This window comes from Hordeum vulgare, chromosome 5H, assembly GCF_904849725.1.
Source record: "Hordeum vulgare subsp. vulgare chromosome 5H, MorexV3_pseudomolecules_assembly, whole genome shotgun sequence".
Taxonomy (NCBI): Eukaryota; Viridiplantae; Streptophyta; class Magnoliopsida; order Poales; family Poaceae; genus Hordeum; species Hordeum vulgare.
The window spans coordinates 427,180,290-427,193,362 of NC_058522.1; the positions used below are offsets into that span (position 1 = coordinate 427,180,290).

Below are 13,073 nucleotides of genomic sequence, written 5' to 3' on the forward strand. Positions count from 1 at the left end.
CCCTTTTGCTAGTTTATCTAAGTTAAACTGACTTGTCATGGTCTTCTTGTTTATGAGTTGTTACGTTGCTGATCTGTAATCAACATCATCCGCAAGCAATTCGCCAACATCCAGGGCAAAATTTTCACCTGTGAAAATTACAGAAGACGGTCAAGATGACCGAATACGGTCAGGCCAGTTTAAGTACGTCCTCACGCACGTAATCATCATAATACTGGGAGTCAAAGAAGACGAACGACAAGAACCTCGCATGCGTGTTGACTCTTCTTCTTTCCGGTACCGTATACGGAGCAACCGTGGGACCTGAAGGAACGGAAATACTAACCACGACGCTCGTGGAGGCGGACAGAAGAATACGAAGCCGGAACAGTTCCCGGACCTCGAGGCGATAGGATCATAGCATAGGATAACGGCACCCCGTCACTGTGGCCGACGACCTCCGGGTGAGAGGTCAAAGTCTTCCATGCACACCTCTTGACTCTTCTTTGCACCGGCGCGTCCTGCAGCTCCTGCTCAACTGGCTGATGGACACGTCTCCGGCTCTCCGCTCCGCTGCGTCGTCAACATCCACCCCGGCTGGGCTGATTGATAGTACTGAAGATGAACCGTCTCTCAGGCTGACGCTGACGTCGATCGGATCCGAAACCTGTGGCCAGATCCGTCTCGAGCACACACGATTGCGAGGCTTCTTTTGTTTGCCGTCGTAGTAGTACGTAGTCGAGTTGCATTAATTTATTCGTCAGTGCATTTTCTGCAACTTCAGTTGCATGGTTTAAATAACGATGCAGGCCTCCACCGGTCAGCTGATCAGTATACGCATAATGAAAACAGAGTCACACGGGAGACGTCGCCAGTGCATTGCCATCGCTTCCCCGTATCCACTGCCTCCGAAAAACAAACAAAAATGCGCCGAGGGAAACGTGGGTCAATCTTGCCGCCCGCCGTTTCCCCGCAGTTTCCCGGTGCCGGAGCCGAGCGAAGTCACCAAGAAGGAAGGGGCGTCACCTCGCTTGTCGCCTCTGAGCACAGTGAAGTTAGATTGTCACCGATCCGGTGCTACGCCACAGCACAGCCCTGCTGCCCGCGGCCACCAAGGTCAAATCTGTTGCACCACAGTACATCCTTCTTAGTTCTTACCGTCCTCCCCCTGATCCAAACCCTCGTCGCCAAATGCACGGTCACGGCACCGGCAGCCCGGACGGACACACCACCGCGCTCCCCGTTCGTCAACGCGCAGTCGCCTGAACTTTCTTGGCTCTCCCGCGGCAGCGACGGCTCTCAAACACCTTGGCTCTCCCCTCGTCCACCTCCACACACCACCCCAACCCCGAAGGCACACACGACGCGCGCGCGTCGGCCTCACCAGTCACCACACCACCCACCCAACTTCTGAGCTTCCTCCCTCGCCGGCGCGCGCACAGACGCGCCCACCGCGTGCGCTCCCCTCCTCGCCGATGAAGCCGCGGGACCTGCTGGAGCGGATCAGGCATCCCTTCGGCTCGTCCCGCCGCGAGTCGGCGGCGTCGGCGCGGCGGGAGGAGGAGGACCTGGAGGCCATCGCGGCGCGGGAGCAGCGCGCGTTCCGGTACGAGACGCTGGCGGCGGCCACGCGCAACTTCTCGGAGAAGCAGAAGCTCGGGCAGGGCGGCTTCGGGCCCGTGTACCGGGGCAGGCTCCCGGTCCCCGACGGCCGGGAGGTGGCCGTCAAGCGGCTCGGCGCCGGGTCCAGGCAGGGCGCGCGGGAGTTCAAGAACGAGGCCAACCTGCTGTCCCGCGTCCAGCACCGCAACGTCGTCAACCTGCTCGGCTACTGCGCCCACGGCGCCGACGAGAAGCTGCTCGTCTACGAGTACGTCCCCAACGAGAGCCTCGACAAGATCCTCTTCTCCGCCGCCGCCCCGCCGCGCTGTGAGCCCCCGCCATTCCCTCCCGTGTTTTTGATTTTAATCGGTTTGGTTGATTCGTGAGTGAATTCTCCAATTTGCGCATTTGAAACGCGGATCCCAGCCCTGCGCGATCGGAAGATGAAATCAAACACGCTTGCACAGAAGATGCACATGGTAGAGCGGCTTGATATTTCTTGGTTGGTGGCGATATTTCGTAGGAAAATTAATGCACCGGAAAGTTGCATCGGCGAGTTCACACAGAGTAGGGAGACAAGGAACGTACTACATGTCCGTTCATTGCTCCCGTCAGTGAAGGTGTCATTTCTGACGACGCCTCTCTGCAACTGCAAGCATATGCAGATCTATCTAAAGATCAAAGTCAAAGAAATGATGCCCTCAGTAGACACCCGCTAATTTTTTTGGCATTCAGAATGCTGAATGCAGACGCATGCTGATACCCTAATCGGTGAGCGCAGACAGTTTTTACGAGAGGAATGTGGCACCACCAGCGTATACACATTCACATCAATCTGTATAAGATGGAGCAGGATCATGATGACAATACCTCTGTGCAACAGTGGAAGCATCTATCTAGTTACAAAAATACACTAAAGAAATGCTGCATCTAGATAGATAGTCCAAATCGCAGAGGCACTCAGCGAGTGCAGACATTTTTTTGTCTTTTTGTTTTTTAATTAATCCTTTTTGGTCTTTCTAATAGGATGGTAGCCACATCCATATCCTTCCATGATTGAGTTGGGCTCTGTAGGAGACTGCGCCGTGCTTTGGTTGGCAACCTGACATCTGTGTTGGGTATCAGGTTGCCATTGCCAACTTGGATTTAGAATTCTAGATGCATGACTTATAGGTTTATTACAGCTCGTTGGTCATCCATGACGTTGGCGTGACAAATAACGCTCTGCTGTTGTCGTTGTTACCCCTTTAGGAAGCACGAACAAAAATTTCCAATGACAAGCGTGTTGTGATCCCGAGACCCCGACTACTGGTCCAGGCCATAAACGGCAAAAGCAGATTGCGCCCTTTTGAAAAATTCCAATGCATCAATGGTCGACCGCGTGGAGCTCAGTCAGCAGGATTTGTTTGACAAATTCGCGCTCGCGATGCCCATTTTGTTGTTGCCTTGCCGGTATAGCTTTGAGAAGGCGGCGAGAAATCTGTTAACGCGGATTGATAGGTTTTTGCCCTGACTAGTTATCCCGTTGCTACGCTGCGGGGGTCTCTCTCTTTACTTGCGTGTTACTCTATCCATCCGGAATTACTTGTTATGAACATTGATGTATCTAAATATATTTTTAGTTCTGAATATATTCAGCTCCATTCAATTTTTAGGACAAGTAATTCAGGATAGAGCGAGTAGTATTTTCTTGTTGAAACGGATTACTTGCATGTTACTCACTCCATCTCATAATTTAAATGAGACTAGTGTAGTTTTAGAAACGCTTGTATATTATGAAACGAAGAGAGTGTTATTTATTGTGCATTCATTCGTGCTCTTCTAGAAGCGACAGTACTAGAAACGGTGCCGCCTCCAATTTTCCGGCGACACGGCACGACAATCACGCATATGCTGGCATGCATCACATGTCAATTTTTTATCACATGGTGCTACTTGCTCAGTATATAAGAGTAGTTTGCGCTTTTTAACTTACGGGGCCGTACGTACGCTTCCCGTCAAAATTCGTTGGGGGCGCGCACCCAACCGAGGGTCCCTGAAAGAGACAGTTTGATCGGACGAAAAGAATCAGTGACCAATCGATTATTCCTCTACGATCGGTTGCTTTTCTTCCCAGGTGTCTCGATGCATAGAGTTCACTTTTGACACCACTTCCTTCTGCTTTGGCTAACGCGGAAATTCCTGCACACGCGGTTCTTACATACACCAGGAAAAGGAATAGACGTGTGCAATTCTTCTGTGCCCCCTGTGGCGATGCATGATGGACATCGCAGTCGATCTCTACGTGAAGACTAAGAGCAGAGCCACTTTTTCAGTCGGTTGACGTCATGACTGTAAAAAATTTGGCACCGGGGAAAATGTTTTTCAGCTATGTTTTCATCCAACACTACAAGACAAGAGAGATGCAAGGAAAAAAGAGATGAAACGGAGGAGAGGCATGCATGTTGGTCGGCTTGCTGCATGTAAGAGAGGGGAGAGAGGGAGTGAGAGGCCGACAGTGGGCCCGTTGCATGGAAATAATAGTGTCGGCGCTCCCGAGCGCCCCCCCTCCCGGCGTGTTGGGTTCGATCTGAGACCGTCGAGGTCAATTTTAACCCTAATCGATGAAAAATGGGCTCATGAGGCGCGTCTGCGGCGTTTTTCTCCGTCGGCGACAAAAACTGGCTTGAGATGGGCCTGTTGGAGGCCCGGCTAGAGATGCTCTAACCCTATTCTTTTGCTTTCACCACACTGACCATGCCCGGCAAAAATTCGCATCTTGCCCTTTTAATGAAGTAAATCGAGATTTGATCCTCGTTTGTAATAAAATTAGGATCGGATCATTTTTCTACCGTCGGCCCCCATGACGATTATAGGGTATAATAACATTGACCAGTCCCAGCAAAATTTCGTGTTTTAACCTTTTTGTGAAGTAAATTGAGATTTGATCTTCATTTGCAAAAAAAATGGGATCTGACTATTTTTCGATCGTCGGATCTCATGGCGATAGGGTATAGTAACCTACTGCCAAGGTCGCTAGCGGTAGGAAAAAAGACCACGTCAGTGTAGTGCATCCTTACCATCACAGTTGCTCGCAGTAGTTTATGCAACCCTGCCGTCAAGGTGCATGGCGAAAGGATGGGTGCGTGCACCATGCATGAGACTTAATTTTTTTTTTACGATAAAGCGTGCATTCTTATGGTCAGAAAAACAACCGGTCATCAAGGGGCTGGCGATAGAAACAAAATCTGATCCCAAAATTTTATTAAACAAGCATCAGATCTCGAATTACTTGGTCAAAAAGCAACATACGAAATTCAGCCAACATGCCCTACTTCTCGTGATAACATTTTTGACCTACTAGTCAAAGTCTTCCACTAGCTGCTTTCCGGCATTGAATGCCTTGGTTTTCCTCATGTCAGTCTTACGTGGGTGCCCCTGGGTGCAGTGTACAACTGACCTGCTGCACTGCACCCGGGGTTGGATTCAGTTCGTGTGCACGTTTCTTGCTCCCCTACGTTTGATTCGTTCCCCCTTGCCGACCCGGTCCACGCGGCGGCGCAGACACGTCGCCGTCGTCTGGTCCGATCCGATGCGTCACCGTAGAGCGCCGGACGGCACACGGCGACGCTAGCCTGCGGGGGCTGACGTGTGCTGTCGTCGTCTCCGATTCAGTACCCTACGATTTTTTATCTCGGCATGCTCTGCAACGTACGCAGCTCTAATGCCAGTGTTGTTCGGTTTTTGTTTCAACGTCCAGCCGGCGGCAGCAGCAGCAGCGACGGCGACAGGCCAGTGCGCGCGGAGCTGACTTGGCCGCGGCGGCTGGAGGTGGTGGTGGGGGTGGCGCGGGGGCTGCTGTACCTGCACGAGGACGCGCACACGCCCATCATCCACCGCGACATCAAGGCCAGCAACATCCTCCTGGACGAACGGTGGGTGGCCAAGATCGCCGACTTCGGCATGGCCCGCCTCTTCCCGGAGGCCGGCGACGGCCGCTCGCACGTCCAGACCCGCGTCGCCGGCACCAACGGCTACATGGCGCCCGAGTACCTCATGCACGGCCACCTCTCCGCCAAGGCCGACGTCTTCAGCTTCGGCGTCCTCGTCCTCGAGATCCTCTCCGGCCGCAAGAACTCCTCCTTCATCCCGCCGCCCCGCTCCAGCGCCGACAACCTCCTCGATTACGTACGTATGTGCTTCCCATTAATTCATGGTTCACCTCAGGTGCTTTGCCGCTAGAAGGACTAAAAATTGTGGCATTCTGGATGCATGCATGCAGGCGTGGAAGCTGTACAAGGAGGAGCGGAGCATGGAGCTGCTGGACCCGTCGGTGAAGGCGACGGCCGCGCCGGAGCAGGTGCTCATGTGCGTCCGCATCGGGCTGCTGTGCGTGCAGGCGGACCCGCGGCTGCGGCCGGACATGAAGCGCGTGGTGATCATCCTCTCCAAGAAGCAGAGCACGCTGGAGGAGCCGACGCGGCCCGGGGCGCCCGGGTCGCGCTACCGGAGGAGGGCGCACGGCCTGCGCAGCTCCTCGCAGTACTCCGACGGGTCGTCGTCGGGCACGACCCCCTCGACGTCGCATGCGTCGGCGTCGGCATCGGCGTCGGCGTCGGCGTCGAACGCGATGACGACGTCGAGCACGCGCACCCTGAGGAGCCGCGGCCTCCCGTCGCACCGGGAAGAGCGGGAGCTGCCCAACGGCAGCTGAAGCCTGAGGCTGACTGTACATATGTCCATTCTTTTTCTTCTTGTTTCTTTTCGTGCTTGCTTGGAGATTCTAGAGTAGATAGTATGATTATTTTGGCAGTGGGTAGGGAGAAGTAGGAGGACTTGTTGTTCGTTACCGGAGGGAAATTGACTGAACTGTCGGCCGATCGATCGATTACTGGCGGTGACAGGGAATGTGCATAGCTAATGGAGAGCGAGTGATGCCGCGTTTACCAAATTCCTTTCCAGGAAATTGAAGAGGCTGCATCCAGTCCGTGACTGCACGACAATATTTCAAATACGGTAACGCCGGAGCAGAAAATTAAGCTAAACCGAGAACAAGAACGCTGACAACAAGAGTGAGTAAAGTTTGTACTGAGAGCAAGCAGTTCAGTGCCCCATCGCCAACATGGGGGTATTGGTGTTGCCCCACTATCACATTATTGACTAGCATAGTGACTTTCATTGCTGCGAAACACAAAAATGACTCAGTTGTCCCAGATTAATAGTACTCCCAATATAAGACATTTACAGATTTCAATATGAACTACATACGAAGTAAAATGAGTGAACGTACACTCTAAAATACGTCTACATTAATCGTGTGTGATCTATATTAATTTTTTTTTAAAAGGTCTTATATTTAGGAACGGAGGGAGTATATAACAACCAATGCACGTTTAACTCAAACAAAGCAACAAAGAACACTTGAATAACCGTGGCATAGATGGTAGCACTATTATAAGATATGATTTTCTTCTTCTTCTTCAAATTGGAGTGATCGAGTGCGATTGAGATGGACGAAGGAGATTGTAGTGGAATTGTGGTGATAAATCCACTCCAGCAACTCCAGTTTATAAGATAGCAGAGATTACTAGTGCCCTACTGTGTCTGTGTGTGGGTGTCTATGTGTGGGAGGGAGGAGGGGGGGGGGGGTACGTTTCCAAACAACTCACCCCCAATATACATCCGCCTTGAAATGAAGACCACATGTCAATTGAAGAACGTCATTTTCGTTTCTTTCTCCTTTATTCATGTTTTTGTATCCAAACAGTGGCATCATAATGGTGGTGTGCAGTGGCTTGATGGATGGCTATCGGTGTTTTGACATGTCATCATGGTTGTGTTCATGTCCATGACCTATGTCGATGTTTGTTCTTCAAGTTATCACCAGCGTGTGAAAACTCACCTGCGAAGTTGATTATCATGTGCAAGCAGGTTGTAGGGGTAGAGTGATGGGATTGTGGCTTGGTTGCCGTTTGTGGCTAAGCATGTAACTGTCTTTGTCCAGTTTTCTATAAATTAACCGAACAACTCTCTTATTCTTAATTAATGGATGAGGCAAAGCCTTTGTTCCCGTTTAAAAAAACTATTGTGTACGTATAGGCCCTTTCAGGTCTTACCCTTTGAGGTGGTACAAGTCTTATCATTGTTCAGTTCCCATGATGGTGTTTCCTCATGGGTCCAGTAGACTAATGCCCTATTTTTTGGGGGATTTTGTGTCTACTTTTGCAGCTTCTCCACTTTGACCAAAAAGCCATAAATGCTTCTAAATAGGTGCTTTCGAAGTTTATGGTTTTATCGAAAAAGGCTTTCGTCCCACTTTATGATTTTTGAAATCAAATATTGTTATATTGATTTGACATAAGCCATAAAAGCTCCAAAATCGTCTATTTAGAAGCTTCTATGTTTTTTTTGGAAAAAAGTGAAAAAACTGCAAGAGTAGAAACAAAAGCCCAAATAAACGAGGCCTAAACCTTGCGAGTTCATGTGTTCTTGTGGTCTGCTTTCTCCTAGGGTTTGAGTCCATGTATCAATGGAGTGACATTAATTAGTTTCTTGTGCGACATTTAAAGACTTTTGGAGGCGTTTCAAGATTGGGCAGGATTTCTGGCTGAGGAGCAATTAGGATTTTTTTCGTTTCTACCACATCAATATGTGCTATTTTCCATAATTATTAATACTAAATATATTTGTAAAAGAGTATGTGTTTTTTAGAGTTTAGGCGACTCATTTGTTAGTCGACAACAACTATCTAATACAAATGTCAACGAACAAATAAATATTTTCAAGTCGACCGGAAATAGCCACTCCGGTACATTAAGTGGTTTGAGAACCAAGCATATAGAACTAAAATTTTCTCTTGTGTGGAGGAAGTATAAATGGTGTTGTACATCTAAAAGAAAGTATATATGTTGTACCTGCCACATCTTTAGGCTCGGTATTTTAGAATGTGCGTGTGTGTTCATAAGAATGAAAGTATGCGTGAGCATCTACGATTGTACTAAAGAAAAATAGCTATTTTACGGTACCCTATACTGCTTGGGGTCAGGGGACCAGTATAACCAAATCCCCTCGTAGTAATAGGTGGGAATCAATACCACCGGCATGCTCCCATCGCCGTCATGCTCTGGCTGAATTTGCTTCCATCCCTCAAAAGAGAAACAAGCTGACCTTGCTTCCACCTGCTGCATGCTCGTCTACCCCTGTCGTTACGTCCCCTTTTGACCCTCTGCGATGCCCAAGCCCATCACATACTTGCATGGAACCAAGGCATGGCAGCCACGGCTCAGTCGACACCCTCCTCCATCATGTCTGGGATCCATGGCCGGGAAGATGAACTTATGCACACAGCAAGCATCCACGCTGACGGACAACGGCGCCAAGTGGTTTCGCCAACCCCTCATGGCTGTCGAACCGGTATAAGAGAAAAGCACGATCCGGGCTGAGGCCTACGCCATGATGTCGAGCCCCAGATCCATGCATGGAAGCAACGAGAGACTCATGCTTTGCTTTAAAAAAACCGAGAGACTCAGGCTTGATGAGAGAAGGAAGATGAGGCACGGTGCTGACTGCCGGAACTCCACCAGCGTTAATCGACGAGAACAACGGGCAAGGTAGTCAGGTGGGTCGGGCCAGGCTGAATCGTACAAGTTCCAATATAAACATGTATACTGGTAGTCGAGAACGACCGGTCCTACCAATACTGCTCGTCATATTGTTGGCCTGATTGTAGCAGTATAGATAGGTCATGGCCGTTGGATTTCGCAGATGGATGGTTCATATTCTCTAGAGGGTACCATAAAAGAGCTCAAAGAAAAAAAAATAACCGTACACCAATTGGCATGCATGATAACCCAAAGATAATATTAGTATTAGGCTGCTCATAGTGGGGAGTAACATATAGTAGGGAGTGTTTCTTTCTAGGGACTTTTTGGTGTAGGAACTAAAAAAAGTTCCTTTTAGTCCCATGTGAAAGAAACATGAGGGACTTTTAGGGACTTAAAGGGAGTATTTGGGACTAAAGGAAGAAGTCCCTATGAGAGGGACTTTTTGAGACTTTTTTTGGCACTTTTTTCAACAGTGCCCTTACTTTTAGCATGTCATTTAATAACTTATAGTACATTACTAGGGGTAACATGGTCTTTTTGCATGTCATTTAATGACCTTTAGTCCATGTTTAGTCCTTGAAAAGAAACGGGTTGGGACTAGAGACTTTTTAGTTGGGACTAAAAAAAGTTCTAGGACTTTTTAAAGAAGCAGGGCCGTAGTATCATGCATATGTTACTATTGTATGATACTACTTTCATAGTGCATTGTATCATAAACTAGTACTACCTCCGTCATAGTTTACAAGGCACGCACGTGTACCTATGTTGTCAATTTGACTTATATAAAATTTATTGTTTAATATAAAAATTATATAATTAAAAAGTAAAACATCTGAAGTTTTTAATGATATATTTTTTGTAATATATGTTTATCATTAAGTTGATCAAATTGACAACCTAGATACACGTGCCGGACTTATAAACTGAGATGAAGGGAGTATCATAGGTGATCTCATTTATTGACATGCATGACACATAGTAGCATAACATTTAACATGATACGGCATCTACTAGTATGTTACTATAACCCCCTCTCTCTTTTCTTTAATTACTTGCCACATCAGCATGTTTGTTAGTCTCAAGACTATGATACTACTCCCTCCGTTTCAGTTTATAAGTCCGGCACGTGTATCTAGGTCGTCAATTTGACCAACTTAAGGAGAGACATATATTACAAAAAATATATCATTAGAAACTTTATATGTTCTATTTTTTAATGATATAATTTTATGTTAAACAATATATTTTATATAAATCAAATTGACGACCTAGGTACACGTGCATGCCTTATAAATTGTGACGATGGAAATAGCTATGTTACCCCGCTATGGCCAGCCTTAACTGTTTGACGACGTAATGACAACAACATGACAAATATAAGTAGTACTCGCATGCATATGCATGGCCGGGATCGATCTGTCCCTTATTCGAAGCCAGCCGCTTGAGAAGCGGAACGAAAAGCAACGACGACGATGACAAGAAGGAGAAACATCAACGGGTACGTGGAACATCAAATCATACGAACGAATCGATGGCACGCAGGCATGCACGCTCATCACGTACGTATACGTACGTACGTACGCCGTCCTAGTGCAGCGGCGTCCTCAGCATGCAGTTGTTGTAGCAGACGCCGTTGCACTCGAAGGTCTCCAGGTTGCAGTCGCAGATGCAGAGCTGGACGCAGATGACGCACTGGGAGCAGCCGGGGACGCAGAAGCGGCAGGCCCCCTCCACGCAGACGGGGCAGTTGCCGGGGACGCAGACGGGCGCTGGCACCGCGGCCGACGCCGGGGCGGCCATCAGCAGATGCCCGGCGAACAGGACCAGAACGCACATGGCGGCCATCTTAAGCGCGGCGCTGCTGGAAGCCATTGCTTGCTTGTTAATCTCGGTCGATCAAGAGCAAGCTAGCTAGCTTGTTATTAGATGGGTGGTGGGAGTGTGGCTGCTTGACATGAGAATGGAAGACGAGGCTCCTATTTATAGGCGGGGATGCAATGGCAGAGTAAGTAATTAGGCAGTCTTTCTCCTCGTGATCTCACGTGCAATGGAATCTCATACTAACAGGTGTCCATCTATGCCTGACTAGTGAAGGTAGCTAAAGTTGGATACCGAGCCAGATGGATACTTTTTTTCTTGAGATTGCAATTGTGAATCCAATCATATACTCCCTCCTTCCTAAATATAAGTCGATCTGAAAATTTCATAAGGGACTACATACGAAACAAAATGAGTGAATCTACATTTTAAACTATGTCTATATACATTCTAGTTCTCTCTAGTGAGACCTCTAAAAAGACTTATATTTAAAAACGAAGGAAGTATTTTATACTAGCATCAACATCTTACGCATTCTACCTTTATTCATTCGTGATCCTATGAGTAGAGTAAATGTATTGTGACAGGAGAAAAGGTTTAGAGCATCTATAACCAGACCTCTCAAACACCCCTCTCATCAAACGTCTCACTGGTGTTCATATAATTGCCCCCTCCCTCATCCAGCACAAATGTCCGGGTTGGACGGCATCCCTAATATCGAATTCATATGTGAGACATTTGATACTTGGGACAAACATACGAGATCCACGTGTAAACTCGGAGTCGGGTTCCTCCTCTGATTTGAGAAGGATGCATTCATTTCGGCACTCCAACGCGCCATTCGAGGGACCAAAATCGGCTATGTATCGCTCCCCCTTCTCTTCCTCTTTCACTCTAATCTCGCAGTCCGCCATAGTCCAACAAATGATAAGTTACTACAAACTGTTCACGCTCGAGTGCCGTACAAAGATCACCGCTGATATGTGCGCTGTTGAGGAGGCACGACATGCCGCCTAAATTGCAGTGAAGGAGGAGATGCCGGAGGAGTAGGCAGTGCCATGGAAGGAGGAGGTGCTAGAGGACGAGGAGGAGGGCATGGAGGAGGCACCGAACATGGAGGTCGAGCCTGATAGCTTTAACATGAAGGAGACGGAGGATTAGTTCCAACATTCCCAAGCCGCGGGGGCAAAGGAAACCGTCCTCAACTCAATACAATTCAAGCGAAGGTGATCAAACCGCCTCAGTATCCACCTCACCAACGTAAGACGGGAGTGGCTCTTTGTGAAACTCAAGGAAGACGACGACGAAGGGAAGCCGGAGTTGCACCTTGGTGCAAATGACAACGACGCTGGTCCGTTCAGCATGGTGGTCATCTACATCTCCGACGAGGAGTACAAGTAGGGTAATTTTCATTCGAATGTAGCTCATTTTATCTATGTGTGATGATGAATTTTACGTTACATTAGTATGAAAATAAGTGTATATGATTTATGGCACGAGTCTTCGCCCACGGACAAGAGACACATCAGATTTATTAACTTGTTCGCCGTGAATACAAAAGCTAGTGAATGTTGTACTAATCATAGCAGTACTCGCACGCCACATTATTCTTTCTCCTTTTTTTTATAAGATGGCAAATTATGTTCTTTTTTGCACAGGCACATGGCATTTAAAAAAAATTTAACATGGTAGTTTTAATAAATAAAAATTAAAGTATGTCACATGGCAAATTAAACATTTTTTAATGTTCACAAGTCAAGTTTGCTTTTGTACATGTCAATTTTATAATTAATAATATGATATTTTTTATTAATAACAGGATGGAAATTTATTATTGAGAGGGTGCCATCTTTTCAATGGCATGGCATATTTATTAATAATAGGATGCATTTTTATTATTTGAGAGGATGACATTCTAAATGTCGAGAGGATGGCATTTCTATTTTTAATGTCATGCCAATTTTTATTACTAAGCACATGGCATTTTATTAATAATAGGATGTCAGTTTTGTTAATAATAGAATGGAAATTTATTAACAATGGGATGGAATTTTTATTATTGAGAGGGGGTGGCATTTTATCATTGAGAGG

General features: G+C 47.5%; 1 protein-coding gene across 2 annotated transcripts; it reads left to right on the forward strand.

Annotated features, from left to right (window-relative positions):
- The first annotated feature begins 840 nt into the window (after positions 1-840).
- Positions 841-6,511, forward strand: LOC123399088 (putative receptor-like protein kinase At4g00960). 2 transcript variants are annotated; one of them, XM_045093509.1, is made up of 3 exons: positions 841-1,908; positions 5,321-5,748; positions 5,843-6,511. In XM_045093509.1, the coding sequence occupies exons 1-3, from the start codon at positions 1,455-1,457 to the stop codon at positions 6,272-6,274; spliced, it is 1,314 nt and encodes a 437-aa protein (XP_044949444.1). In that variant the 5' UTR covers positions 841-1,454; the 3' UTR covers positions 6,275-6,511. The 2 variants fall into 2 exon arrangements, with proteins under 2 accessions (XP_044949444.1, XP_044949443.1); XM_045093508.1 differs by having other exon boundaries at positions 850-1,908; positions 5,321-5,752.
- Positions 6,512-13,073: the final 6,562 nt, after the last annotated feature.